Genomic DNA, 25,605 nt, shown 5'->3' with positions numbered 1-25,605 from the left:
AAGATTAGGGGTTAATTATTTTAAGTAGCTGGCGGCGACGTTGTGGGGGGCAGGTTAGGGGTTAATAAATGTAATACAGGGGTCGGCGGGGTTAGGGGAAGCAGATTAGGGGTACATAAGTATAACGTAGGTGGCGGTCGGCAGATTAGGGGTTAAAATATTTTAATCGAGTGTCGGCGATGTGGGGGGAGCTCGGTTTAGGGGTACATAGGTAGTTTATGGGTGTTATTGTACTTTAGGGTACAGTAGTTAAGAGGTTTATGAACCGGCGTTAGCCCAGAAAGCTCTTAACTCCTGCTTTTTTCAGGCGGCTGGAGTTTTGTCGTTAGAGCTCTAACGCTCACTTCAGAAACGACTCTAAATACCGGCGTTAGGAAGATCCCATTGAAAAGATAGGATACGCAAATGGCGTAGGGGGATCTGCGGTATGGAAAAGTCGCGGCTGAAAAGTGAGCGTTAGACCCTTTAATCACTGACTCCAAATACCAGCGGGCGGCCAAAACCAGCGTTAGGAGCCTCTAACGCTGGTTTTGACGGCTACCGCCGAACTCCAAATCTAGGCCATACATTGTATGAATACAAGATTAAGATTGGGATAACGTACAAGAAACATAGTGCTGTGAAGTCTCAGGCAATGCCTGTAATGAGACAAAGTAAAGGTTGGACCACAGCCACTGAGTGCAAATAAATAAGTTGTTGTAGCAGGTTGTGTAGCAGGCAGTTACATAGAAATTACCTCTTAGTAATAAGTAATAGCCCAACATACACACAAGTAGCAGTTGTTATTAGAATTCAGAGGCTCTTAGCTAAACTATTGCTGCCGCAGCATGAAATATGGGAAGGAATACAGCAATCTAACAGATGAGCTTGCTTTCAGGCAAAATGTAACACAGTGTTAAGGAAATAGTTATGCGCATATAAACTAAATACATGGCCACAGAGAAATTAGTAATAATATTTAACCCATTTGGGCTAGGTACCTGGTTAGTTTAGGAAGCAAGATAATCCGGAAAGGTTACAGTCTGAAGAGAGCTGGAAGCAGCGGGATTGCAGCGATGTAGAGAGCTGACAGGCGCCCTGCTCGGCGTGTGACGTCACAGAGGCGGCAGATCCGGGAGAGCAACAGATCAGCGTGATCCGGCAGACTAGAAGCAGCCTCAGGCTAAAGAAACTGAATCGATTGTGCAGGTAGGCGAGTCAGGTTGAAGCTTAGGTCAGTGTGCTAAACAATACCAAGCAATGACAGGAAGCAGAATGCTGGTATTTAAGGTGTAGCTAAGAGTGATCTTAAAGGGGCAGTAAAGTAAGGTTGCGACATGACAGTGCTATACACTGAAGATATCTTATATTAGGATTCATGTAGCACTTTTTCTACACACATAAGATATTGTATACTTTATATAGTAACATCATAGGATTTAATCAGTAGTAATATATCTTATTATAATCTAACGGTATTAAAAGGTAATCCATCCTTTGTTTAGAAACAGAGGTAACATCCAATGATCTAACCTAATGAGGTAATGTCTCTTATAAACATACGGTATTAAAAGGTCATTTTTACAGAGGTCTCTTTATTGAACGCAGTTCCAAATAGGTTGCTATCAGGCAATATTGGATAATGAACTGTGTCAGTACATGTTAAAACAAACCTTAAGTAATATTGGGCAATAGGCTTATTGCTACATCATAACTATGCAAAGCTAACAATTCTCAACATAGTACTGACATGAGTATATAACAAAGAATATAACGATATATTTACTCAGCCAAATATTTTACAAGTACTAAGTAATATTCAGTGACTCTACTTAGTAGGTAAATTTAAACACAGGTATAGATACTGCCTATATCGATATTCTATGAAGTCACCCACTAGATATTAAGGTAATTACAGAGAAACTCTGTTTGAGTATTTCAATCCGGTATCCGTATCAGTATCATGAAGGCAACTAGTAGATGAATAACAGATACAAACTATCAGGTACCTTCATACCCAGTCAAAGATTAAACCTCTCTCAGGGATTATTTGATAATTTATAACAAGAGAACCATAGTGGCATCTGTAATATATTTAAGAGAGGGGTCAAATCCAATTTCTAATATATACACACACAAAGACTCTACAAGGTTGTGATTCTAAGTAAACCAACAATAAGGCTAAGTGAATTTTCAAACAACATGGTATATAACGGTAATAAAGCAATGAGTGTGTGATACTAAGTTATAATATACACATTTGACATCATATACCCCCGGCGGAGTATATAACCCCTCTAAGTGTGTAATAAATATTCTGTAGCATGCTATCATCCAGCATTGGGATATACAGCTCACACCTAGGACAAGCAAACCTAACTGCAAAAAAAGTATTAATGATCACACAGTAGTTGTCGGGTCAAGCAAGCCATCTAATAGGCCAAGAAAATTACCTAACAACAGTGCGATAATTATTATTTGGCATTTAGTTTGCTCCCAAAACCACCATATAACTACAATAGATCATTAACATTATGGAGATGTGTTTTTAATTTTTTGTGAAGGCAGCAGATGTCAGTGAAATCTAGCTGTCAGTTTTAGAGTGTTATAATAAAAGGTAAATTTTAATATTTTTCCATAAAACTGTGGAGTTCCTACAATGACAATCTAATTTTGGCAATCAGTGCATAGAAGAATACTTTTTTTTTATTAGGCTCATATACTTGTGAGCTTAGTCTACCCTTGTAAATTGTTCATTTGTATGCTTACGCACTGCTCCTAAAATGAGACCCAAGTAAGTAAACCTCAAGTTTAACAAGGTCCATCAGGAGAATCCCATAATTTACATTTAACCACAGCAAATAACTTGTGTAATTTTGGGGCAAAGTGTTTCTCCATTCTTCCCTCTGTGAACCCTCTATATACAGACACTGTGCCTCCCTCTGCCAACCCTCCATATACAGACCCTGTGTCTCCCTCTGCCAACTCTCCATATACAGATCTTGTGTCTCCCTCTACCAACCCTACATATACAGATCCAGTGTCTCCCTCTACCAACCCTACATATACAGATCCAGTGTCTCCCTCTACCAACCCTACATATACAGATCTTGTGTCTCCCTCTACCAACCCTACATATACAGATCTTGTGTCTCCCTCTACCAACCCTCTATATACAGACCCTGTGCCTCCCTCTACCAACCCTACATATACAGACCTCCCTCTGCCAACCCTCCATATACAGACCCTGTGTCTCCCTCTGCCAACTCTCCATATACAGATCTTGTGTCTCCCTTTACCAACCCTACATATACAGATCCAGTGTCTCCCTCTACCAACCCTACATATACAGACCTCCCTCTACCAACCCTCTATATACAGACCCTGTGCCTCCCTCTGCCAACCCTCCATATACAGACCCAACATCGCCTTTTGTGAATCTGTTCTTACCTCTGTTTCTTGCTTCTTCTCACATAAACAAAGAATGCAACAGCTGTCACCATGAAGAGAATGCCAAAGATAATTGCCAGCATGTCTCCTACAGAGATAGTTACACATAATACGTATTTAATAAATCATTTCATGTGACAAAATACACATAAGATCCTTTTTATTTAGTGGCCCAGATTAGAATTGTCATTCTATTCTGCAGCGCTCCCCAAAAAACAAAACAAAACTGTACTAAACTGTACTAAAGCCGAAGGTACGTTTTTCACATTCCAATGTTCTTCCCTTAGAGGAAAAAGTTATTATATATATATATATATATATATATATATATATATATATATATAGATAGATAGATAGATAGATAGATAGATAGATAGATAGATAGATAGATAGATAGTAAAATATATAACTATACCTAGATATCTATGTGATTAGATAGATAGATAGATAGATAGATAGATAGATGATAGATAGATAGATAGTAAAATATATAACTATACCTAGATATCTATGTGAATATATATATATATTATAAATGGAATGTACTGTCTGGAATTAATGAAATGTACTAAATTGTACAAGGCTACAGCGGATGTGAGGAGTTTCCTATTAACAAATTCCTTAATAGCTCTTTTTGCTTGCTCTATATATGTGGTTTTTATAAATGCTGTGATTACACATCTACTATTAGAGAAACATAGATCCCCAATTAGTACCAAGGTAGCAGGTACCTTTTTGCAATATTGGTGCTACCCTCTGGTCAGGGTGTTGTTTCTTGAACATAGAGTGTAAAATGTTAAGCATGTAACTAATTGTTTTACCTAAATGCTAAGTATATAAGTGACTGGCATAGATCCTCAGATTATTCTCAAGGTAACAAACTTCCAAGTTTGTTTGGGTTACCCCCTGAGTGAGGCGTTGCCATTTTCACTTGTGTAATTTTGAGTTATTTTGCATGGATCCCCAATATTATCCATGGTAGCAGATTCCTGTAAATATACAGGGCTACCCGCTGGTAGGGGTGTTGCTTAATAATTCTCTAGCCTAACCTTAGGTTTCTATTTGCATCGTGTTTACTCACAGTGAGCTGGCCAGCTTTATCTATGCACTTAATGTACATATTGTATATTGAAATGTACATGGTTTTTGTTACTCGTTTGCACAGATATTAAATTTTACTTATATCTAATTTTGTGTGGTTTTCGTTTAGGGGACCCAGAAGTTGTTTGGTTGCGCGAAAGCTTTGAACACCTGCTCCTAATAAATTAAATAAATTACTTTGAATGTGTCAGTGACTTAATTTTATAATTCTATGGAGTGCTGAAATCCCTGTCTTTTTTGGAGAGAACACTACTTTGTCCTCTCCAATATTTCTCTCTAAATACTTTAAGTAAATTTATTTATATATATATATATATATATATATATATATATATATATATATATATATATAGTAAAATATATAACTATACCTAGATACCTATGTGATTATATATATATATAGTAAAATATATAACTATACCTAGATACCTATGTGATTATATATATATATATAGTAAATGTGGCAAGAAACTTGCACTCACTGGACTTTTTAAATACCAAAATTTAATGTGACGTTTCGGAGATAGAGTATCCCCTTCCTCAGACTCTATCTCCGAAACGTCACATTAAATTTTGGTATTTAAAAAGTCCAGTGAGTGCAAGTTTCTTGCCACATTTATCTATTACCCACTAGCACCCTGGCTGCTGAAGTTCGAAGTGAGAGTGCTCATCTTGGCTCTATATATATATAGTAAAATATATAACTATACCTAGATACCTATGTGATTATATATATATATAGTAAAATATATAACTATACCTAGATATCTATGTGATTATATATATATATATATATATAGTAAAATATATAACTATACCTAGATATCTATGTGATTATATATAGATTTACATATTAAAAAATAAAATGGAACATTTATTTTCCAAGTTAAAAACATACGGCTAGATTACGAGTTTTTGACGGTAAGGCTTGCAGTGCTAACGCTCAGTTTATGTTCACCGCTCACCTACAGACAACGCTGGTATTACAGTTTTTTTTAAACCTGGCGTTAGCCGCAAAAAAGTGATCGGAGAGCAACATTTAGCTACACATCTTACCTCAATACCAGCGCTTACGGTAGAGGTGAGCTGGCTGAACGTTCTCATGCACAATTTCCCCATAGGAATCAATGGGGCAGAATCAGCTGGAAAAAAAACTTCACCTGCAAAAAGGCAGCGTTCAGCTCCTAACGCAGCCCCATTGATTCCTATGGGGAAATACATTTTACGTTTACACCTAACACCCTAACATGAACCCTGAGTCTAAACACCCCTAATATTACACTTATTAACCCCTAATCTGCCACCCCCGACATCGTCGCCACCTACATTATATTATTAACCCCTAATCTGCCGCTCCGGACACCACCGCTACCTACATTATACTAATGAACCCCTAATCTTCTGCCCCCAACATCACCGAACCCTACATTATATTTATTAACTCCCAATCTGCCGCCCCCAATGTCACCGCCACCTAACTACACTTATTAACCTCTAATCTGCCGCCCCCAACGTCGCCGCCACTATAATAAATATATTAACCCTTAAACCTAAGTCTAACCCTAACCCCTCTAGCTTAAATATAATTTTAAATAATCTAAATAAAATAACTACAATTAAATAAATTATTCCTATTTAAAACTAAATACTTTCCTGTAAAATAAACCCAAAGATAGCTACAATATAACTAATAGTTACATTGTAGCTATCTCAGGGTTTATTTTTATTTTACAGGCAACTTTGTATTTATTTTAACTAGGTACAATTGTTATTAAATCTCAGGGTTTATTTTTATTTTACAGGCAACTTTTTATTTATTTTAACTAGGTACAATTGTTATTAAATAGTTATTAACTATTTAATAACTACCTAGCTAAAATAAGTACAAATTTACCTGTAAAATAAACCCTAACCTAAGTTACAATTACATCTAACACTACACTATAATGAAATTAATTACCTAAACTAACTACAATTAATTACAATTAAATTAAATGAACTAAAGTACGAAAGAAAAAAAACACTAAATTACAAAAAATAATAAAATAATTACAAGAATTTTAAATTAATTACACCTACTCTAATCCCCCTAATAAAATAAAAAAGCCCCCCAAAATAAAAAAATCCCTACCCTATACTAAATTACAAATAGCCTTTAAAAGGGCCTTTTGCGGGGCATTGCCCCAAAGTAATCAGCTCTTTTGCCTGTAAAAAAAATACAATACCCCCCCAACATTAAAACCCACCCACACACCCAACCCTACTCTAAAACCCAGCCAATCCCCCCTTAGTAAAACCTAACACTAACCCCTTGAAGATCACCCTACCTTGAGACGTCTTCACCCAACCGGGCAGAAGTGGTCCTCCAGAGGGGCAGAAGTCTTCATCCAATCCGGGCAGAAGAGAACCTCCAGACGGCAGAAGTGTTCATCCAGGCGGCAGCTTCTATCTTCATCCATCCGGAGCGGAGCGGGTCCATCTTCAATCCAGCCGACGCGGAGCATCCTCTTCCAATGACAACCAACTGAAGAATGAAGGTTCCTTTAAATGACGTCATCCAAGATGGTGTCCCTTGCCAATAGGATTTTTCCTACCTTAATTCCGATTGGCTGATAGAATCCTATCAGCCAATCGGAATTCAAGGGACGCCATCTTGGATGACGTCATTTAAAGGAACCTTCATTCTTCAGTTGGATGTCGTTGGAAGAGGATGTGTCAGGGTGCCAGGAATCAGACTGAGACGAGAAGTGCAGAAATAATCACACCTTTATTAATAGCAAAAAATAATAAAAAGTCCACAAGTCAAATAACAAGCCAGGAGTCAAAACTAGAGCTGGTAGTCAGACAAGCCGAGTCAGGAGCCAAAGCGAGTAGTCGGAAGCCGGAATCAGGAACAAGGAGAACAGCAGAGTCAGGAACAAGCCAGGGATCAGGAACCAGGAGGGACGTCAGACAGCCAGGTAATACACAGGAGCTCTCACAAACAGGTCTGAGACAACACAAGGGCAAAGCATACTGAACAAAGGCTCTTTAAATAATAAGTGATGACATCACAATTCTGAGACTGCATCCTGTCTCACACGGATGATGCACATCAGTCTGGCCATAAAAGGAAGTGCAGGAAATGAGCAGCATCCCTCACAATGCACCATAGTCAGGAAGAGAGGTGAGTAAAATGGCTGCCAGCAGCACATGGTAAACAAGTCAGGAAAAAACCCTGACAGTACCCTCCCCTCAACGACCCCTCCCCCGCGGGAGGACAAAAGGCTTATTGGGGAAACGGGCATGGAAGGCACAGAGGAGGGCGGGAGCATGAACATCAGAGGAGGGAACCCATGAACGCTCCTCTGGACCATAGCCCCTCCAATGAACCAAATACTGTACGCGGCCCCTGGACATACGAGAGTCAATAATGCTGCTGACCTCATACTCCTCATGGTTGTCAACAATGATAGGACGGGGACGAGGCAACACAGTTGTAAACCGATTACAAACCAATGGTTTCAAGAGGGAGACATGAAAAACACTGGAGATGTGCATTGCAGGAGGAAGGTCAAGAGCGTAGGCCACAGGATTGACCCGTTGGAGTATTCGAAAAAGACCAACATAACGGGGAGCCAGTTTATTGGAAGGCACATATAGGTTCAAGTTGCGGGACGACAGCCAAACTCTCTCACCAACCTGGTAGGAAGGTGCAGGTAGACGCCTATGATCAGCCTGGAACTTTTGGCGCTGCATAGAACAATGAAGGCAATCCTGAATCTGCACCCACGTGGAACGGAGTTGCCGGAGATGCTCCTCCAAAGCTGGAATACCCTGAGACATGAATGAATCGGGCAACAAGGATGGTTGAAACCCATAATTCGCCATGAACGAGGATAACTTGGAGGAAGCATTAATAGCACTATTACGAGCAAACTCTGCCCAAGGTAACAGTTCAGACCAATTATTGTGATGATCTGAGACATAGCAATGGAGGAACTGTTCCAGAGCTTGATTAGACCGTTCCGCAGCCCCATTGGATTGAGGGTGATATGCTGAGGAGAAGGAGAGCTGGATCCCCATTTGAGCACAAAAGGAACGCCAAAATCTGGAGACAAACTGGCTACCCCGGTCCGACACTATCTCCTTGGGTAACCCATGTAAACGGAAGACCTCACGGGCAAAAATTGAAGCAAGCTCCTGAGTGGTAGGCAACTTCTTCAAGGGAATGCAATGTGACATTTTAGAAAAACGGTCAACCACCATAAGGATAACAGTATTGCCATTGGAAACAGGGAGCTCGACAATGAAGCCCATGGAAAGATGTGTCCAAGGACGCTCACCATTAGCAATAGGTTGAAGAAGACCCACAGGAAGACGTTGAGGAGTCTTATTCTGTGCACAAACTGAGCAGGAGGCAACATACGCAGCAACATCAGAACGAAGACCTGGCTACCAGAATTGTCGAGTGACAGACCAAATCATTTGGTTCTTGCCTGGGTGACCTGCGGCTTTAGGATAGTGGTAAGTGTGCAAAAGTTTAGTTTGAAGATTCTTAGGAACAAAACACTTACCACTAGGTTTCTCAGGAGGTGCACTGGTTTGTGCAGCCAGGATCTCCTCCCCCAAGGGAGAAGTCAAATTAGTACGTATGGTAGCCTGAGAGAGGGCATCAGCCCTAACATTCTTACTACCAGGCAGGTAGGAGACCACATAATTAAACCGAGACAAAAATAGCGCCCATCTGGCCTGTTGGGGCGACAAACGTTTTGCTTCGGATAGATAAGTTAAATTCTTGTGGTCAGTAAGAATGAGCACTGGCACACAAGTACCCTCGAGAAGATGCCTCCATTCTTTGAGTGCCAAAATTATGGCCAGTAATTCCCTGTCGCCAATTTCATAATTGCACTCTGCTGGAGACAATTTCTTAGAGAAGAAACCACATGGATGCAAGGAACCGTCAGGTGTAGGACGTTGAGACTAGAGAGCACCTACTCCAGTCTCAGACGCATCGACCTCAAGAACGAAAGGCAGGACAGGGTTAAGATGAGCCAGAACTGGAGCAGCAGCAAAGGAAGTCTTAAGACTATCAAAGGCCTTAATGGCAGTAGGTGACCAATGGAGTGGATCATTCTCTTTACGGGTCATGTCTGTGATAGGTTTGACCAAGGAAGAAAAGTTTTTAATAAACTTTCTATAGTAATTGGCGAACCCCAAAAAACGTTTTATAGACCGAAGACCAACTGGGCGAGGCCACTGCAGAACTACAGATAACTTGTCAGGATCCATGGAGAACCCTGCAACGGAGATAACATAACCTAGGAAGGTTACTTGAGTCTGATGGAACTCACATTTCTCAAGTTTACAAAACAGGCCGTTCTCACGTAGTCTCTGAAGAACCCGTGTAACATCAGAACGATGAGCCTCAAGTGTGGGTGAGTGTATGAGGATGTCGTCTAAGTACACCACAACACACTGTTGCAACATATCTCGTAGGACATCATTAATAAATTCCTGGAAAACAGCAGGAGCATTACATAGGCCAAAGGACATTACAAGATACTCATAATGCCCGCTCCTGGTGTTAAATGATGTTTTCCATCCGTGGCCCTCCTTGATCCTAACGAGATTGTACGCTCCTCTCAAATCAAGCTTACTAAAGACCGTAGCTCCCTTGAGGGGGTCAAAGAGTTCCGTAATGAGTGGAATAGGGTAAGCATTCTTAATGGTAAGACGATTAAGACCCCTATAATCGATGCATGGTCTTAACTCGCCACCCTTTTTCTTCACAAAGAAGAAGCCAGCCCCTGCAGGAGAGCAGGATTTGCGGATGATCCCCCATGACAGAGCATCGGAAACATACTCCTCCATAGCACAATTCTCTGCAACAGACAGAGGGTAAACCCGGTGTAGTAACTGCAGTTCTATAGTGAAGGGTCCATATTTTTCACATCCACATAGTGGACATAAATTTTACTATAGGGACTATTTCACTTGTAACAGTAGTTACGTCATTTATATGAATAAATGCCCATGTGGGAAGGCCTATATTGGCGAGTCCACCAGGAGGGTACGTGATCGTATAACTGAACATAAAAGCAATATCAGGTGTGGCAAACTGTCAGCTCCTGTTGCTTACCATTTTTTAGCAGCTGGACATCACATTAGCCAACTTCGGTTCCAGGTGATCAAACAGATAAAAATTCCCAGAAGGGGAGGTAATCGTGAAGTTTTACTTAAACAGAGAGAATCCTTTTGGATTTTTCATTTTGATACCCTGGAACCGAAGGGGCTAAATAGGGAAATAGATTGGTCAGTTTTTTATTGATAAAGTGAATTTATACATATATTTCTCTAAATTATTTTTTGTTCTATTTTGGCTATTTTCTGAGGACTACCTAAGTAATACATTTCTGCTGTAAATTATTGATAGGTTAGAATGTATTGTATTTTCAGTTTAGGCTTCATAGTTGTTTGTTTTTAATTTCACCAGATACATCTTTGGGAGTTCGCTAGATCGCGCTATTGCATAATATGCTGTGCTGTAAGTAAGAATGTAAGGGTTAACACCCAGGTAAGACTATTTAAACAGGTGTATCTGCATTGTAATGGCACACATGATTAAGGGGTGTATTACCCCGAAACGTCGTGACTGTATGACCCTGCTTTTCTAAGGAATAAAGGATTAACTTTGGCATTTTGGTGGCTTCCAGTTTGTACATTAACAATTTATCGATTGGAGTTTGGTAGTAACTCCTTGGGGCTTGCACCTTTGGTAATTTGTGCTGGATATTGCTGGACTTTACTACTATTGTGCTTTTGGAGCCAGGGATAACCCAGAACAACCGGAAAATGCGGAGAGTTTATCACCTGGAACTGGAGGGTTTCAAAATGGAGAGCCCCAACAGCCATGGACAACGGAGCGGTTTTGTGAGTAACGAGTGCGGGCTGAAGGGGCCTGCCATCAATGGCCTCAATAGCAAGCGGAACGGACCGAGGCAAAACAGGAATGGAGTGCTTCGATACAAAAGCACTGTCAATAAAATAGCCCGCAGCACCGGAGTCAACAAGAGCCTGGGTGACTATGGAGGAGTCCACCCAGGAAAGGACAACCGTGACCAAAGGTTTCTCCTTTAGTGGTTCCAGGGACAAGGATAAACCACCTAAGGTCTGCCCCCGACAGGACCTTAGGTGTGAGCGTTTCCCGGCCGTGTAGGACAAGACTTCAAAAGGTTGTTCTGTAACCCACAATAGAGGCAGAGCCCCTCCCTCCTCCTAAAGGCCCTCTCGACCGTGGAGAGATGTGTGAATCCCAACTGCATCGGCTCAGCAGTACCTGGTGACTCGGGACCAGGAGGCATGGGAGGAGAGGGAGGCATGGGTGGGAACGAACACGTAGGAGACAATGGTACAGGAGGCTTCCACAAGCGCTGCTTGAAAGAAGGCCTCTCACTTAGTCTGATCTCAATTAGGATAAAAAAAGACACCAATGCCTCGAGATCTTCTGGTAAATCTCTGGCAGCAACTTCGTCTTTAATCGCATCAGAGAGCCCATGAAAGAAAGCGGCAACAAGGGCTTCATTGTTCCAGCCTACCTCTGCTGCAAGTGTACGGAACTCAATGGCATACTGAGCAACAGATCTTGTACCTTGCTGAATGGACATGAGTCGTTTAGCAGCAGAGGAGGAGCGAGCTGGAACATCAAATACCCTTCGAAAGGAGGCCACAAATTCAGGGTAATTTGAAATCACAGGTTTATTAGTCTCCCACAAGGGATTAGCCCAGGCAAGAGCTGTGTCAGAGAGTAATCTGACACAGCTCTAAGGTTCATCCATCCTGGAAATTATGGCAGGTAAAGGTGGATTATTAGCACCATCAGGATTCATGGCCCTTGCGTAATGTCAGGGTGCCAGGAATCAGACTGAGACGAGAAGTGCAAAAATAATCACACCTTTATTAATAGCAAAAAATAATAAAAAGTCCATAAGTCAAATAACAAGCCAGGAGTCAAAACTAGAGCTGGTAGTCAGACAAACCGAGTCAGGAGCCAAAGCGAGTAGTCAGATGAGCCGGAATCAGGAACAAGGAGAACAGCAGAGTCAGAAACAAGCCAGGGATCAGGAACCAGGAGGGACGTCAGACAGCCAGGTAATATCCAGGAGCTCTCACAAACAGGTCTGAGACAACGCAAGGGCAAAGCATACTGAACAAAGGCCCTTTAAATAATAAGTGATGACATCACAATTCTGAGACTGCATCCTGTCTCACACGGATGATGTACACCAGTCTGGCCATAAAAGGAAGTGCAGGAAATGAGCAGCATCTCCCAGAATTCACCAAAGTCAGCAAGAGAGGTGAGTAAAATGGCTGCCAGCAGCACATGGTAAACAAGTCAGGAAAAAACCCTGACAGGATGCTCTTTTATTAAGGTGGATTGGGTGGGTTTTAGAGTAGGGTTGGGTGTGTGGGTGGTGGGTTTTAATGTTGGGGGGTTATTGTATTTTTTTTTACAGGTAAAAGAGCTGATTACTTTGGGACAATGCCCCGCAAAAGGCCCTTTTAAGGGCTATTTGTAATTTAGTATAGGGTAGGGCTTTTTTTTATTTTGGGGGCTTTTTTATTTTATTAGGGGGATTAGAGTAGGTGTAATTAGTTTAAAATTCTTTTATTATTTTTTTGTACTTTAGTTTATTTAATTTAATTGTATTTAATTGTAGTTAGTTTAGGTAATTCATTTAATTATAGTGTAGTGTTAGGTGTAATTGTAACTTAGGTTAGGGTTTATTTTACAGGTAAATTTGTACTTATTTTAGCTAGGTAGTTATTAAATAGTTAATAACTATTTAATAACTATTGTACCTAGTTAAAATAAATACAAAGTTGCCTGTAAAATAAAAATAAACCCTGAGATAGCTACAATGTAACTATTAGTTATATTGTACCTATCTTATGCCTAGATTTAGAGTTCTGCGTTAGCCGTCCAAACCAGCGTTAAGGGGTCCTAACGCTGGTTTTGGCCGCCCGCTGGTATTTAGAGTCAGTCAGGAAAGGGTCTAACGCTCACTTTCCAGCCGCGACTTTTCCATACCGCAGATCCCCTTACGTCAATTGCGTATCCTATCTTTTCAATGGGATCTTTCTAACGCTGGTATTTAGAGTCTTGGCTGAAGTGAGCGTTAGAACTCTAACGACAAGACTCCAGCCGCCCATGGAAAGGCTGTAGTTAAGAGCTTTATGGGCTAACGCCGGTTTATAAAGCTCTTAACTACTGTGCTCTAATGTACACTAACACCCATAAACTACCTATGTACCCCTAAACCGAGGTCCCCCCACATCGCCGCCACTATTAATACATTTTTTAACCCCTAATCTGCCGACCGCACACTGCCGCAACCTACATTATCCCTATGTACCCCTAATCTGCTGCCCCTAACATCGCCAACACCTACATAATATTTATTAATCCTTAATCTGCCCCCCCCAACGTCGCCGCTACCTACCTACACTTCTTAACCCCTAATCTGCCGACCGGACCTCGCCGCCACTATAATAAATGTATTAACCCCTAAACCGCCTCACTCCCGACTCAAAAACCCTATAATAAATAGTATTAACCCCTAATCTGCCCTCCCTAACATCGCTGACACCTAACTTCAAGTATTAACCCCTAATCTGCCGACCGGACCTCGCCGCTACTCTAATAAATGTATTAACCCCTAAAGCTAAGTCTAACCCTAACACTAACACCCCCCTAAGTTAAATATAATTTTTATCTAATGAAATAAAATAAATCTTATTAAATAAATTATTCCTATTTAAAGCTAAATACTTACCTGTAAAATAAACCCTAATATAGCTACAATATAAATAATAATTACATTGTAGCTATTTTAGGATTAATATTTATTTTACAGGCAACTTTGTATTTATTTTAACCAGGTACAATAGCTATTAAATAGTTAATAACTATTTAATAGCTACCTAGTTAAAATAATTACAAAATTACCATTAAAATAAATCCTAACCTAAGTTACAATTAAACCTAACACTACACTATCAATAAATTAATTAAATAAACTACCTACAATTATCTACAATTAAATCAACTAAACTAAATTACAAAAAAACAAACACTAAATTACAAAAACAAACAAACACTAAATTACAAAAAAATAAAAGAAGATTAAAATAATTTTAAACTAATTACACCTACTCTAAGCCCCCTAAAAAAATAACAAAGCCCCCCAAAATAAAAAAATGCCCTACCCTATTCTAAAATAAAAAGTTTACAGCTCTTTTACCTTACCAGCCCTTAAAAGTGCCTTTTGCGGGGCATGCCCCAAAGAAAACAGCTCTTTTGCCTGTAAAAAAACATACAATACCCCCCCCCCCAACATTACAACCCACCACCCACATACCCCTAATCTAACCCAAACTCCCCTTAAAAAACCTAACACTAAGCCCCTGAAGATCTCCCTACCTTATCTTCACCACGCCGGGTATCACCGATCCGTCCAGAAGAGGCTCCGAAGTCTTCATCCTATCCGGCAAGAAGAGGTCCAGAAGAAGGTCCGAAGTCTTCATCCTATCCGGCAAGAAGAGGAAATCTGGACCGGCAAACATCTTCATCCAAGCGGCATCTTCTATCTTCATCCATTCGACGAGGAGCGGCTCCATCTTCAAGACCTCCGGCGCGGAACATCCTCTTCTCCCGACGACTAGACGACAAATGAAGGTTCCTTTAAGGGACGTCATCCAAGATTGCGTCCTTCGAATTCCGATTGGCTGATAGGATTCTATCAGCAAATCGGAATTAAGGTAGGAAAAATCTGATTGGCTGATTGAATCAGCCAATCAGATTCAAGTTCAATCCGATTGGCTGATTGGATCAGCCAATCAGATTGAGCTCGCATTCTATTGGCTGTTCTGATCAGCCAATAGAATGCGAGCTCAATCTGATTGGCTGACTTCGGACCCTCTTCTGGACCTCTTCTTGCCGGATAGGATGAAGACTTCGGACCCTCTTCTGGACGGATCGGTGATACCCGGCGTGGTGAAGATAAGGTAGGGAGATCTTCAGGGGCTTAGTGTTAGGTTTTTTAAGGGGGGTTTGGGTTAGATTAGGGGTATGTGGGTTGTAATGTTGGGGGGGTTATTGTATGTTTTTTTACAGGCAAAAGAGCTGTTTTCTTTGGGGCATGCCCCGCAAAAGGCCCTTTTAAGGGCTGGTAAGGTAAAAGAGCTGTAAACTTTTTATTTTAGAATAGGGTAGGGCATTTTTTTATTTTGGGGGCTTTGTTATTTTTTTAGGGGGCTTAGAGTAGGTGTAATTAGTTTAAAATTCTTGTAATCTTTTTTTTATTTTTTGTAATTTAGTGTTTGTTTGTTTTTGTAATTTAGTTTAGTTGAGATAATTGTAGGTAGTTTATTTAATTAATTTATTGAGAGTGTAGTGTTAGGTTTAATTGTAACTTAGGTTAGGATTTATTTTACTGGTAATTTTGTAATTATTTTAACTAGGTAGCTATTAAATATTTATTAACTATTTAATAGCTATTGTACCTGGTTAAAATAAATACAAAGTTGCCTGTAAAATAAATATTAATCCTAAAATAGCTACAATGTAATTATAATTTATATTGTAGCTATATACGGGTTTATTTTACAGGTTAGTATTTAGCTTTAAATAGGAATAATTTATTTAATAAGATTTATTTTATTTCGTTAGATTTAAATTATATTTAAGTTAGGGGGGTGTTAGGGTTAGACTTAGCTTTAGGGGTTAATACATTTATTATAGTAGCGGTGAGGTCCGGTCGGCAGATTAGGGGTTAATAATTGAAGTTAGGTGTCAGCGATGTTAGGGAGGGCAGATTAGGGGTTAATACTATTTATTATAGGGTTTTTGAGGCGGGAGTGAGGCGGTTTAGGGGTTAATACATTTATTAGAGTAGCGACGAGGTCCGGTCGGAAGATTAGGGGTTAATAAGTGTAGGTAGGTAGCGGCGACGTTGGGGGGGGCAGATTAGGGGTTAATAAATATAATATAGGTGTCGGCGATGTTAGGGGCAGCAGATTAGGGGTATATAGCTATAATGTAGGTTGCGGCGGTGTACGGAGCGGCAGATTAGGGGTTAAAAGTGTAATGCAGGGGTCAGCGATAGCGGGGGTGGCAGATTAGGGGTTAATAAGTGTAAGGTTAGGGGTGTTTAGACTCGGGGTACATGTTAGGATGTTAGGTGCAGACTTATGAAGTGTTTCCCCATAGGAAACAATGGGGCTGCGTTAGGAGCTGAACGCTGCTTTTTTACAGGTGTTAGGTTTTTTTAACCTCAACCTGCCCCATTGTTTCCTATGGGGATATCGTGCACGAGCACGTTTTTGAAGCTGGCCACGTCCGTAAGCAACGCTGGTATTGAGAGTTGAAGTGGCGGTAAATATGCCTGTACGCTCCCTTTTTGGAGCCTAACGCAGCCCTTCAGAGAACTCTAAATACCAGCGTTGTTTAAAAGGTGCGGGGGGAAAAAACCACGCGTAGCTAACGCACCCCTTCTAACGCAAAACTCTAAATCTAGGTGTTAGGGTTTATTTTACAGGTAAGTATTTAGTTTTAAATAGGAATAATTTATTTAATTGTAGTAATTTTATTTAGATTATTTAAAATTATATTTAAGTTAGGGGGGTTAGACTTAGCGTTAGACTTAGGTTTAGGGGTTAATACATTTAATATAGTGGCGGCGACGTTGGGGACGGCAGATTAGGGTTTAATAAAATTTAACTAGTGTTTGCGAGGCGGGAGTGCGGCGGTTTAGGGGTTAATATATTTATTACAGTGGCGGCGATGTCTGGTCGGCAGATTAGGGGTTAAAAAATGTATTTAAGTGTTTGCGATGTTGGGGGGACCTCGGTTTAGGGGTTAATAGGTAGTTTATGGGTGTTAGTGAACTTTTTAGCACTTTAGTTAAGCGTTTTATGTTACGGCGTTAGCCCATAAAACTCTTAACTACTTACTTTTAAATGTGGTATGAGTCTTGACAGGAGAGGCTGTACCGCTCACTTTTTCCAAGACTCGTAATACCGGCGTTAGGAAAATCCCATTGAAAAGATAGGATACGCAATTGACGTAAGGGGATTTGCAGTAAGCTTGAGTCGCGGAAAAAAAGTGAGCGGTACACCTGTACCTGCCAGACTCGTAATACCAGCGGGCGTTAAAAAGCAGCGTTGGGACTTCTCAATGCTGCTTTTTAAGGCTATTGCAAGTCTCGTAATCTAGGCGAAAGGAATTTAAATGATCAATATAAAAAACTCATGAAAATATTAAAATTGCTTAAAATTACGTTGCATGTTTCAAATTCAAGTTCATTGATTGGGAAGGCCTCAAAAGTATTTATGTATTGCTCTCCGCATTCAGTGAGGTCTGTCGGAGCTGATCCGCACTGTCGGATCAGGTCTAACAGACCTTTGTTAAATAGGCCCCTAATATTTGTGTTTTGTGAAATTATTTTTTTGACCCTTACACTTTAATTCAGGTTACCCTAAATAATTTACTGCAATTTCAGCTTTTGCTTAAGCGCAACCTATAGCATTCAACTTGTAATATAAGCGCTATTAAGCACGGTTGCAATATCCATTAAAAGTATTGGGTGTGCTAGATTGATGTTGACCGTGCTAACCATTCTCTATTAAATGTGATTTACCATGAACGTGTAATGCCAAGTCGCATGCTAATATTATTTATTGCGTCCCACGCTATCATTAGCCACTTGTAATCTGGTCTAGTATGGCAGAGCTTGCATAAAGTGTATAATAAGATGGTACCTGTTGTCATAGCAGCTGCTTCCTGATGTGCTTCTGAAAAGAATCACATTAAACAAAATAAAGTCAGACATATAAGGCAACACAGTGAGACATGTAGAGTGAAGGCACCAAATCACAAATGCAGATGCCTGGTCAGTGGTAAGGTAAGGAGGTTACAAGCCAGTGGTCAGGTACAGCAGGTAACAGCCAATGGTAAGGTTCAGCATGCAACAGGCCAGTAATCAGGTACAGCAGGTAACAGGTCAGTGGTCAGGTACAGCAGGTAACAGGTGAGTGGTCAGGTACAGCAGGTAACAGGTCAGTGGTCAGGTACAGCAGGTAACAGGTCAATGGTCAGTTACAGCAGTAGGTAACAGGTCAGTGGTCAGGTACAGCAGGTAACAGCCAATGGTTAGGTTCAGCATGCAAAAGAACAGTAATCAGGTATGGCAGGTAACAGGTCAGTGGTCAGGTACAGCAGGTAACAGGAGAGTGGTCAGGTACAGCAGGTAACTGGTCAGTGGTCAGGTACAGCAGGTAACAGGTCAGTGGTCAGGTACAGCAGGTAACAGGTCAGTGATCAGGTACAGCAGGTAACAGGTCAGTGATCAGGTACAGCAGGTAACAGGTCAGTGGTCAGGTACAGCAGGTAACAGGTGAGTGGTCAGGTACAGCAGGTAACAGGTCAGTGGTCAGGTACAGCAGGTAACAGGTCAATGGTCAGTTACAGCAGGCAACAGGTCAATGGTCAGTTACAGCAGGTAACAGGTCAGTGGTCAGGTACAGCAGGTAACAGCCAATGGTTAGTTTCAGCATGCAAAAGAACAGTAATCGGGTATGGCAGGTAACAGGTCAGTGGTAAGGTACAGCAGGTAACAGGAGAGTGGTCAGGTACAGCAGGTAACTGGTCAGTGGTCAGGTACAGCAGGTAACAGGTCAGTGGTCAGGTACAGCAGGTAACAGGTCAGTGGTCAGGTACAACAGGTAACAGGTCAGTGGTCAGGTACAGCAGGTAACAGGTCAGTGGTCAGGTACAGCAGGTAACAGGTCAGTGGTTAGGTAAAGCAGCTAATAGGTCAGTGGTCAGGTATAGCAGGTAACAGGTCAGTTGTCAGGTACAGCAGGTAACAGGCCAGTGGTCAGGTACAGCAGGTAACAGGTCAGTGGTCAGGTACAGCAGGTAACAGGCAAGTGGTCAGGTACAGCAGGTAACAGGCGAGTGGTCAGGTACAGCAGGTAACAGGTCAGTGGTCAGGTACAGCAGGTAACAGGTCAGTGGTCAGGTACAGTAGGTAACAGGTCAGTGGTCAGGTACAGTAGGTAACAGGTCAGTGGTCAGGTACAGCAGGTAACAGATCAGTGGTCAGGTATAGCAGGTAACAGGTCAGTGGTCAGGTATAGCAGGTAACAGGTTAGTGGTCAGGTACAGCAGGTAACAGGTCAGTGGTCAGGTACAGCAGGTAACAGGCCAGTGGTCAGGTACAGCAGGTAACAGGTCAGTGGTCAGGTACAGCAGGTAACAGATCAGGGGTTAGGTAAAGCAGCTAATAGGTCAGTGGTCAGGTATAGCAGGTAACAGGTCAGTGGTCAGGTATAGCAGGTAACAGGTCAGTGGTCAGGTACAGCAGGTAACAGGAGAGTGGTCAGGTACAGCAGGTAACAGGTCAGTGATCAGGTACAGTAGATAACAGGAGAGTGGTCAGGTATAGCAGGTAACAGGTCAGTGGTCAGGTACAGCAGGTAACAGATCAGTGGTCAGGTATAGCAGGTAACAGGTCAGTGGTCAAGTACAGCAGGTAACAGGAGAGTGGTCAGGTACAGCAGGTAACAGTTCAGTGGTCAGGTACAGCCGGTAACAGGTCAGTGGTCAGGTACAGTAGGTAACAGGTCAGTGGTCAGGTACAGCAGGTAACAGGTCAGTGGTCAGGTACAGCAGGTAACAGGTCAGTGGTCAGGTACAGTAGGTAACAGGTCAGTGGTCAGGTACAGCAGGTAACAGGTCAGTGGTCAGGTACAGTAGGTAACAGGTCAGTGGTCAGGTACAGTAGGTTACAGGTCAGTGGTCAGGTTACTGGCATCTTTACCAAATATCCCCAAAGTGTTAATGTAGAAACATCACCAGCATGATGACCCAAAGGAAGTCCTTTGGGGCATCTCGCTGGTGATGTTTGAGGTTGCTACACTCAAACACAGACATGAAATGTTACACACAAACACACACATAAAGATAATCAGACATAGATAAGGGTGCTACACTCAGACATGAAATGTTACACACACACACAGACACACACACATGAAGATAATCAGACATAGATAAGGGTGCTACACTCAGACATGAAATGTTACACACACACACACACATGTGAAAATAATCAGACATAGATAACGGTGCTACACTCAGACATGAAATGTTACACACACACACACAAGAAGATAAAGAGACATAGATAAGGGTGCTACACTCAGACATGAAATGTTACACACACACACACACACACGTGAAGATAAACAGACATATATAAGGGTGCTACACTCAGACATGAAATGTTACACACACACACACACACGTGAAGATAAACAGACATATATAAGGGTGCTACACTCAGACATGAAATGTTACACACACACATGAAGATAAACAGACATAGATACGGGTACTACACTCCGACATGAAATGTTACACACACAGACACATGTGAAGATAAACAGACATAGAAAAGGGTGCTACACTCACACATGAAATGTTACACACACACACACGTGAAGATAAACAGACATAGATAAGGTTGCTACACTCAGACATGAAATGTTACACACACACACAAACCCACGTGAAGATAAACAGACATAGATAAGGGTGCTACACTCAGACATGAAATGTTACACACACACACACACATGAAAATAAACAGACAAATATTTGGGTGCTACACTCAGACATGAAATGTTACACACACACACACACACACAAACACATGTGAAGATAAACAGACATAGATAAGGGTGCTACACTCAGACATGAAATGTTACACACACACACACACACACATGAAGATAAACAGACATAGATACGGGTACTACACTCCGACATGAAATGTTACACACACAGACACATGTGAAGATAAACAGACATAGAAAAGGGTACTACACTCCGACATGAAATGTTACACACACACACAGACACATGTGAAGATAAACAGACATAGAAAAGGGTGCTACACTCACACATGAAATGTTACACACACACACACACATAAAGATAAACAGATATAGATAGGGGTGCTACACTCAGACATAAAAATGTTACACACACACACAAACGTGAAGATAAACAGACATAGATAAGGGTGCTACACTCAGACATGAAATGTTACACACACACACACACACGTGAAGATAAACAGACATAGATAAGGGTGCTACACACAGACATGAAATGTTACACACACACAGACATGAAATGTTACACACACACACACACACACGTGAAGATAAACAGACATAGATAAGGGTGCTACACTCAGACATGAAATGTTACACACACACACACGAAGATAAACAGACATAGATAAGGGTGCTACACTCAGACATGAAATGTTACACACACACACACACACACACACGTGAAGATAAACAGACATAGATAAGGGTGCTACACACAGACATGAAATGTTACACACACACAGACATGAAATGTTACACACACACACACACACACGTGAAGATAAACAGACATATATAAGGGTGCTACACTCAGACATGAAATGTTACACACACACACACACACGTGAAGATAAACAGACATAGATAAGGGTGCTACACACAGACATGAAATGTTACACACACACAGACATGAAATGTTACACACACACACGTAAAGATAAACAGACATAGATAATGGTGCTACACTCACACATGAAATGTTACACACACACACACGTGAAGATAAACAGACATAGATAAGGTTGCTACACTCAGACATGAAATGTTACACACACACACAAACCCACGTGAAGATAAACAGACATAGATAAGGGTGCTACACTCAGACATGAAATGTTACACACACACACACACACATGAAAATAAACAGACAAATATTTGGGTGCTACACTCAGACATGAAATGTTACACACACACCCACGTGAAGATAAATAGACATAGATAAGGGTGCTACACTCAGACATGAAATGTTACACACACACATGAAGATAAACAGACATAGATAAGGGTGCTACACTCAGACATGAAATGTTACACACACACACACACACACACACACACATGAAGATAAACAGACATAGATACGGGTACTACACTCACACATGAAATGTTACACACACACACACACATATATAAAGATAAACATACATAGATAAGGGTGCTACACTCCGACATGAAATGTTACACACACACACACACACACACACAGACACATGTGAAGATAAACAGACATAGATAAGGGTGCTACACTCACACATGAAATGTTACACACACACAAAAACACACATAAAGATAAACAGATATAGATAGGGGTGCTACACTCAGACATAAAAATGTTACACACACACACACACGTGAAGATAAACAGACATATATAAGGGTGCTACACTCAGACATGAAATGTTACACACACACACGTGAAGATAAACAGACATAGATAAGGGTGCTACACTCAGACAAGAAATGTTACACACACACAGACATGAAATGTTACACACACTCAGACATGAAATGTTACACACACACACACACATGAAGATAAACAGACATAAATAAGGGAGCTACACTCAGACATAAAAATGTTACACACACACACACACACACACATGTGAAGATAAACAGACATAGATAAGGGTGCTACACTCAGACATGAAATGTTACACACACACAGACACACACACACACAAACACATGTGAAGATAAACAGACATAGATAAGGGTGCTACACTCAGACATGAAATGTTACACACACACACGTGAAGATAAACAGACATAGATAAGGGTGCTACACTCAGACATGAAATGTTACACACACACACACACACACACATGAAGATAAACAGACATAGATAAGGGTGCTACACTCAGACATGAAATGTTACACACACACACACACACGTGAAGATAAACAGACATAGATAAGGGTGCTACACTCAGACATGAAATGTTACACACACACACGTGAAGATAAACAGACATAGATAAGGGTGCTACACTCAGACATGAAATGTTACACACACACACACACGTGAAGATAAACAGACATAGATAAGGGTGCTACACTCAGACATGAAATGTTACACACACACACACACATGAAGATAAACAGACATAGATAAGGGTGCTACACAAAGACATGAAATGTTACACAAACACACACACACACACATGAAGATAAACAGACATAGATAAGGGTGCTACACTCAGACATGAAATGTTACACACACACACACACACATGAAGATAAACAGACATAGATACGGGTACTACACTCACACATGAAATGTTACACACACACACATATATAAAGATAAACAGACATAGATAAGGGTGCTACACTCAGACATGAAATGTTACACACACACACACGTGAAGATAAACAGACATAGATAAGGGTGCTACACTCAGACATGAAATGTTACACACACACACACACACACATGTGAAGATAAACAGACATAGATAAGGGTGCTACACTCAGACAAGAAATGTTACACACACACACACACACACAGGTGAAGATACACAGACATAGATAAGGGTGCAACACTCAGACATAAAAATGTTACACACACACACACACACACACACACAGGTGAAGATACACAGACATAGATAAGGGTGCTACACTCAGACAAGAAATGTTACACACACACAGACATGAAATGTTACACACACACACACGTGAAGATAAACAGACATAAATAAGGGAGCTACACTCAGACATAAAAATGATACACACACACACACACACACAGGTGAAGATAAACAGACATAGATAAGGGTGCTACACTCAGACATGAAATGTTACACACACACACACACACATGAAGATAAACAGACATAGATAAGGGTGCTACACAAAGACATGAAATGTTACACAAACACACACACACACACATGAAGATAAACAGACATAGATAAGGGTGCTACACTCAGACATTAAATGTTACACACACACACACACACATGAAGATAAACAGACATAGATACGGGTACTACACTCACACATGAAATGTTACACACACACACACACATATATAAAGATAAACAGACATAGATAAGGGTGCTACACTCAGACATGAAATGTTACACACACACACACACACGTGAAGATAAAGAGACATAGATAAGGGTGCTACACTCAGACAAGAAATGTTACACACACACAGACATGAAATGTTACACACACATGTGAAGATAAACAGACATAGATAAGGGTGAAACACTCAGACATAAAAATGTTACACACACACATACACACACACAGGTGAAGATAAACAGACATAGATAAGGGTGCTACACTCAGACAAGAAATGTTACACACACACAGACATGAAATGTTACACACACACACGTGAAGATAAACAGACATAGATAAGGGTGCTACACTCAGACATGAAATGTTACACACACGTGAAGATAAAAAGACATAGATAAGGGTGCTACACTCAGACATGAAATGTTACACACACAAACACACACATAAAGATAATCAGACATAGATAAGGGTGCTACACTCAGACATGAAATGTTACACACACACACACACACACAGGTGAAGATAAACAGACATAGGTAAGGGTGCTACACTCAGACATGAAATGTTACACACACACACACACGTGAAGATTAACAGACATAGATAAGGGTGCTACACTCAGACATGAAATGTTACACACACACACACACACAGGTGAAGATAAACAGACATATATAAGGGTGCTACACTCAGACATGAAATGTTACACACACACACACACATGAAGATAAACAGACATAGATAAGGGTGCTACACAAAGACATGAAATGTTACACAAACACACACACACACACATGAAGATAAACAGACATAGATAAGGGTGCTACACTCAGACATGAAATGTTACACACACACACACACATGAAGATAAACAGACATAGATACGGGTACTACACTCACACATGAAATGTTACACACACACACACACATATATAAAGATAAACAGACATAGATAAGGGTGCTACACTCAGACATGAAATGTTACACACACACACACGTGAAGATAAACAGACATAGATAAGGGTGCT

At 40.8% G+C, this 25,605-nt stretch overlaps 1 protein-coding gene across 1 annotated transcript in view; it reads right to left on the bottom strand.

The window, feature by feature from the left end:
* Positions 1-25,605, bottom strand: part of LOC128649970 (uncharacterized) — a 285,651-nt gene that overhangs the window by 79,932 nt on the left and 180,114 nt on the right. Inside the window, exons 4-5 of the mRNA XM_053703554.1 lie at positions 18,331-18,363; positions 3,430-3,517 (exon numbers count right to left, since the gene is read on the bottom strand). Of these exons, the coding sequence (XP_053559529.1) occupies positions 3,430-3,517; positions 18,331-18,363 (121 nt within the window). The remainder of the gene's footprint in view (positions 1-3,429; positions 3,518-18,330; positions 18,364-25,605) is intronic.

This window comes from Bombina bombina, chromosome 2 (genome assembly GCF_027579735.1).
Source record: "Bombina bombina isolate aBomBom1 chromosome 2, aBomBom1.pri, whole genome shotgun sequence".
Lineage (NCBI taxonomy): Eukaryota > Metazoa > Chordata > Amphibia > Anura > Bombinatoridae > Bombina > Bombina bombina.
The sequence above is the reverse complement of the archived record's forward strand: the minus strand, read 5'-3'. Positions and strand labels throughout refer to the sequence as shown.